Source organism: Morone saxatilis, unplaced genomic scaffold (genome assembly GCF_004916995.1).
Source record: "Morone saxatilis isolate NCDOM2014 unplaced genomic scaffold, NCSU_SB_2.0 Contig7, whole genome shotgun sequence".
Lineage (NCBI taxonomy): Eukaryota > Metazoa > Chordata > Actinopteri > Moronidae > Morone > Morone saxatilis.
The window spans coordinates 16,573,268-16,580,201 of NW_023340246.1; the positions used below are offsets into that span (position 1 = coordinate 16,573,268).

Sequence of the window (6,934 nt, forward strand, 5' to 3'; positions counted from 1 at the left end):
ATTGTTGGACCCGTCCCACATCCTGGGACGGAATACGAACTCTTGCTTTCTGGCAGAAGGTACAGAATCCCCAAATGCAAATTTAACCGTTTTAAATACTCTTTCGTACCCACCTCCATCAAAAAATTTTTGTATGATGAGGCCTGGGAACTGTGCAATGACTTGGTGTTCTGCTTGTTTTGTTTTTTTTATTTGTTTTAATCTTTCATTGGATGTGTCATGAGTGTGTATGTAGCCTACCTGTGTATGTCCTTAGCTGTTATATGTATTTTATGTGTATTTGTTTATTGTCTGTAAGGGCAGCTACTACTATGCACTACACACTTTGAGTCCATGACAAATTTCCCCTAGGGGACAATAAAGTATATGCTATTCTATCTATTTTATTCTATATGTTAAGCTCACGAATACAGTACACAGTATATACGAGACACAGCTTGGTGGCCTTCATGTTTGGGCATAATTCAAAGCGGTGTAGTTTAGAGATTCAAGATTCAAGAGGTTTATTGTCATACAAAAATATTAAAATATATATTTTAATTTGTATATTTTAATTTTTATTCTTTAACTTCTATATTCTATTTGTGTGTTGTGTAAAGGGAGTCGGGCAAAGTAAGATTTTCATTGTACGTATAAACCACTGTGTTTCTTACTGTACATATTTAGAGCTGAAATAAGTTAAATTAATTAATTAATTGAGCAATAATTTGATCCAAATTTGTTTCAATTATTAATCGATCATTGCCTTAAACTGGCTGGTTACAGCTTCTCAATGTATTTGTTCACAAACTTACCTTGTCATAAATGCACATGTACACTATATTTCTTTATTACATACTGCATATAGTGTATATATTTACATTATAGTTTTTATATTTTCTATTATATCTTCTCTACTATTTGCACTACATTTCCCCTGTGCTGCTGTGTCAAACTTGAATTTCTCCCACAGGGGGATCAATAAAAGAACATCTTATCTCATCTCTTATATATTTGCTGATTTCCTCTCCTCTGTTAATAAATTCAATATTATTTTAAATTTGGACTTTTGTTGGAATGAAACAAGCTATACGAAGACATCACTTTGGGCTCTGTGAAAGTTTGTCATATTTTTTCACTATTTTTAATGTCATTTTAAAAACCAAATTACTAATTAATTAAGATTACACTAAGTAGATTAATGTATAATTATAATGATTAGTTGCAGCCTTGGTGTAGTGGCAGTGGTTGTAGTGCTGTGTTGTGACCCTAACAGAGCTTTTCCCCCATTATCCATAACTAAATGCCACAATACATGATTTCTGGTGCATCATTAGTTGTGAGTGGAGACTTACGCCCTGGTGTTCACTGGTTTGCGCTTGATGGAAGATGACGGATGGTTTGTGTGTGAAATTTCTGGAATGAGAAGTGAGAAAGATCTGTGCACCCTGATTTATTTTGGAAAAATGTGTTTGTTTGTTCTCCTTCAAACAGACCAACAGAAAATGGCTGACCAACAATAACATTTACTTACTTGTCTATAATATTAAGGCCTACGATCCAGATGAGTTTGCTTGGTTAGTTACTCAGTATTTATTGTGGGAACCCATCAAGAATAAAACCTATTGCAGGCTGTAAATTGGTTGTTGGTGTTTTATCACAAAAGATGAGGACTCTGGTTTTATGCCTTAGTGATTCATTTGCCTCAATATAGACGATCATTGCCTCTGATGTGGTACAGTTCACGTGATTCTGTACTTGGCTGTTATTTTAGATAATTATGCTAAATTGTGCAGCCTGCTTGTACAAATTATTTACAGTTTTTATGTTTATATTGCATATCATTATGTGTTATTTATGTATTTTCTTTAACATAGTGTGTGTTAATACCGAAATGCAACATATATTAAAATGTAATGATATATGAAACACAATATTTATATAACACAATATACAATAACACTTAATTCACGCTCCTGTATTATTATCATATTAAGTTCACAGAAAACCAACAAGAAGGGTGAGTTGAAAAATATTATAGCAGAGGGAGTAGTAAAATATATAATCAAATAAGTTTAAGTTTATCAAAATATCACGTTTTTATCACACATTTCATTATATAATATCTATCAATATTCATGAAAGGAGAAGTGGCTTTAACCGCCGCAGTTGAGGGATGTCTAATTATTGTACACTCCCGTCAACACCCCCCCGCATGACGATAATGGTACGGTCCCCCCTCTGTCAACTTGAAATCGCACATTTCAAGGGCAGTTTCACCAGCGTGTCTGCTCTGTGTCGTCTACCTTGTGAGGCACTATCATGAACATGCTTTGCAGAGTTGGTCTAATGCGCAGGTAAAACTGAGAATATCGACTTACCAATTCAGTGCCAGTACTCTGTTCAAAGTGCACAAGGGCTTAGGACAGCTGACTCCTGCTAGCGGAGAGCGCTCATGAACTTGACAGTCATTTATTCAGAGCTAACAGTCAGCTAGCCAGGATGCTAACTTCAGTTCAGCAGCTCAGCCAGGTTAGCTTGTGGCGCACCGAATAAAGGATTGTGTTGAATGGTCGCCTGGTCCTACACTCATGACACACGCTTACTTGTAAATTGTTAACCTGATGCTTTTATGTTCAGACATACTTGCTCATACCGAGCTAACTCGGTGCCACAGGCTCATTCAGCTAATCTAGTTAACCACCTAACTACTGACCTGACTCACAGTAAACACCAGAATTGAGGTCACTTCGAGCCAGTTGGTAAAGCTTATACTGTTTCAACTAATAAACCTACCAATGCCAGGCTGTCTTAGCCTAATATTGTCCAATTTAATCACACAGGTTACTTATTTGGAAACCCATATGAACTGTGAACTGCTTATGCTCAGACATGTGGTTGGTAAGTTTTTTTTTTTTTTTTTTCTCCCTCTGCTTTGCTTCAGGTCTGCAGCCAGCCTGAGCCAAACCATCAACCAGGTAGCCGCATCAAGGCAGAAGCACACGCTCCCTGACCTGACCTACGACTATGGCGCCCTGGAGCCCCACATTAATGCAGAGATCATGCAGCTGCACCACAGCAAGCACCACGCCACATATGTCAACAACCTTAACGTCACAGAGGAGAAGTATAAGGAGGCGCTGGCAAAGGGTACAAACACAAAGCTACATGATGTTAGGATGGATTCATTAATATTAAAGAATGAACTACATCAAGTTGTGTTCTTAACCTGTCCTTGTAGCTGTATTCATGTCTCACAGATCTGATGTCTTTGGATTCACCTGTATGTATTTGACCTGTATTGCAGGAGATGTGACCGCGCAGGTTGCCCTCCAGCCTGCTCTTAAGTTTAATGGAGGAGGCCACATTAACCACACCATCTTCTGGACAAATCTCTCTCCAAATGGTGGAGGCGAGCCACAGGGTGAGGCTCCAAAACTTAACTTTAAACGCCCTGTTCTTTCTTTTTCCAACGGCAACATTTAGCAACACATCTCTGTTACTCTGTAATGTGAAACGGGAGTTAGCCGTGCTGGATCTACTAAGCAAACAGATAACTGTGCAGCTCTGTGCAGCGTTTAGCTTATTGTTTCTGTTATTATTGGCCCTCACAAAGACTTTATTTTGGACTCTCACCGCCCTCTCCAGCCACCAAAATAAAACATTGGTGCCCAGCCAGCCGTTCCCAGTGAATAAACTCAGACAAGCTGACTTTACCAACACAAAACTGCAGAGATGAAAGGAAATGAGTGACTTGTGAAGAGTTTGCATATCGAACCAGTTAGAAAGGGAGTCAATATGGCTTCCATTCAGCAGGTTTTCAGAAACATGGCTCAAGTGTTTGTGGATTCAGTGCCTGAAAAGCTGTTGGTATCTCAGCATAGTTACACCAAGGTTGTTGTCTTTAATCATTCTGCCCCCTAATGGTCGAAGAGGGGACATCATTTGGCATAAACAATATTATATGGCTTTCCAAAAAAGACATTTGTTTTATTATTTATTGCAAAAGAATATGCCTTCTTTCACATAATTTACAACTATTATGGTTAAATCAAGTTTACTGTAAATGCTTTCAGATCTGGTTTCTTGCTTTGATGTCTAGTATTGCCCTGAAATAGCACCTGTCTGTGTCCCTTGGTGCAGGGGAGCTGATGGAGGCCATTAAGCGGGACTTTGGCTCCTTCCAGAAGATGAAGGAGAAGATGTCTGCTGCTACAGTGGCAGTGCAGGGCTCGGGCTGGGGCTGGCTGGGCTACGATAAGGAGAATGGAAGACTTCGTATCGCTGCTTGTGCTAACCAGGATCCCCTGCAGGGATCTACAGGTCAGTTGAACACAGCTTTGAAGTAAAGATAAGACTTTGTTTCTAGATTGTCATTTATATATTTCCCTGAAACAGAGCCATCAGGGTAATTGTTTCCTGTCTCTGACACTCAGGTCTCATCCCCCTCCTTGGTATTGATGTATGGGAGCATGCCTACTACCTTCAGTACAAAAACGTGCGGCCGGACTATGTTAAGGCTATCTGGAATGTCATCAACTGGGAGAACGTGACCGAGCGTCTCCAGACTGCCAAAAAGTAAAATCTAATCCTCAAATACCCCATTCACTCTGACCTGGATCAAAAAGTAGTCGCAAATTATGTTCAGTTTTCAGTTGCATGGAGTTTTAACATGATCAGCTGTAGTAACTTTTAAGTGCTGTCTATATCGTTGCAGATTACATTGTCTTTATGGCAGACATACCGCCCTGTACACACAGATTAAAGCAAACTTAAAATGATTTGCAAGTGCTTTTTATCTCAGGTCTGTTTCCAACTTGCAGACTCTTTTCAAGCGCACAAATTGGCCTCCTTTTTACTTTAAGGCTGGCTTTCGTTAATCACACTCAAATTTGGCTGTCGTATATTTAAACTAGGTGTCGAATAACCAGAGTGTATATTAAGTGAGCGTTTTCTTTGTCAGAATAACTCACGCGAAACTCAATGACAATATTATTGCAGCCCATGTTTTTGATGTAATATAATAAAATTATAGGATTTCAATTGTAAAAGCTTGTTGGTTGGTGTTTCATTGTTTTATTTTTGTGTGCTGTAATGGATATCCTATAAGATGCCTTTTAATGCTATAGCTATATAGAGTTATTTATGTGAGAGAAGGGCGACAGAGAAAATAACAATATGGTGATTGTTGTCACAGTGGTGACCAGCACAGAGTGTAAAGGTCAAGCTTTTCTGCTCAGTTCACATCTTTACGGTCTCACCAGAGAACAGTAACTCACTGTTATTAGGTGTTCAACACAGGTCATGGGATTCTTAGTTTTTGGAGGAATGTTCAAGTTAAGTAAAGTAAGTTTGTTTTTGTTTTTTTAACCAAATTTGGTGAGGCATGTAGGATATTTCGAATGGAAGGAACCAGTAGACTTCAAAGACCTCTCTCCCTGGCTGTAATTGTCAGCCTTTATCTCATACGGCACTATATGATAACTATCAACAACTGTTTCTTAAAGATTTTCTTTTCTAAAGCACGGCCAAGTTGGCTTAAGTCCAATCAAAAGATTTAAATCTGTGGAAAAACAGTGCTTTCTGAGAAACCATAGTTTGGTAGATAGTCTAGTTTAACAACTGGTGCAAACCCTTGTGTTTGGAAGATGTTAGATACTGTCTAAGACATTTATTTATTGATTCAATCATTGATTTGTCTAATACTTAGACAAGGCTTAAACCTTCTAAACCATTGACAGTAAATAAGATGACAAATCAGACTTTGCAGTTATTAGTCATGTTGATTTGTATAGTTGTCTATTCACAGTATTTCCAAAAGAGGGCAGTGTTTGCCAATGTTTCCTGCTGTAGATGCTCTTTGGTACACTGCAAACATCAAGTGCATTTAAATGTATGGGAGTCATATATGTATGTTATTGGCTCACAGACTTTTTAAAAGTTACAGTTAATAAACCTCTTCCTCCATACAACACACAGTAGATTTTAAATGGCTTTAGAAGTACACTCTGTCATTTTTCAGAGTTTGTTGACTTGAGAGGAGGTTGCCTTTAAAATAATATCAAGGACAAGTTTACTTGAACTGTACAAATGGCTTCCAGCTGGTTAATCTCCTGTCATCCAAGTGGCTCCACTCTTCCTGTCAGTGATTAGGGTTGACCAGTTTGCCAGTGGGAATAGCACATTCCAGAGATCTCTCTCTTTTCCTGGAGGTGTGTCATGATGTAGAGGTGAACTGGTTTTCAGTGGACATGGTGAATTCAAGCACATGGTGACCAGACTCCAGTCGTGTGACTTAAATCAGCACCCTTTTGGTTGTATTAAAAGACGTATCATTGTGGTTGGGTCCTGAAGTTACTGAATGAATCAATAAAAATGAAAACATGTCATTTAAACTCTTGGTTTAAACACTTTGCAAATGTATCAGTGAATTATTACATTTTGGCGTAGCTTGAGTCTATTGTTACATGGATTGTGATTGTTAAATCTGACCTACAGGCCTTTTGGGACTTATACATATCAGAATACTACTGATGTGGCAGAAACCAGCTGCAGCAGAAAGCCTGTGGGAGCAGACAAACTAATGACAACTGACTTCAGACTGATTTTGGAATCAGCGACAAAGAACTGCTTCAATTTATCAGAACCATAAATACAAGCACACAAAGTTGAGTAGTTTCATTTGGGAGACATTGCCAGTGTTTAAAAACAGAACTCTCCCCATTTATAAGATGATGGTTTGTCTAAATGTGGCCTACTTTTGCTCCATAAAAGTTTGGGTGTGCCAAAAATCATTTCCCTCTTCCACAACTTGTAAAAAGATTGAATTCACTCAGGATAGAGTGTCTTTAACTTCTGGAAGTGAAGAGAGGAAAATATTGGGGAAATGCCTCAGTCACTGAGTTTAACTCCTCTGAAATCTGTCTTTCTTCTTTCTCCCCTCTCCCTATTTCCT

General features: G+C 38.5%; 1 protein-coding gene across 1 annotated transcript; it reads left to right on the forward strand.

The window, feature by feature from the left end:
* The first annotated feature begins 2,209 nt into the window (after window positions 1-2,209).
* On the forward strand, window positions 2,210-5,030 carry sod2 (superoxide dismutase 2, mitochondrial). The gene is made up of 5 exons (XM_035678910.1): window positions 2,210-2,336; window positions 2,924-3,129; window positions 3,287-3,403; window positions 4,123-4,302; window positions 4,416-5,030. The coding sequence occupies exons 1-5, from the start codon at window positions 2,302-2,304 to the stop codon at window positions 4,559-4,561; spliced, it is 684 nt and encodes a 227-aa protein (XP_035534803.1). The 5' UTR covers window positions 2,210-2,301; the 3' UTR covers window positions 4,562-5,030.
* The last annotated feature ends 1,904 nt before the right edge of the window (window positions 5,031-6,934 follow it).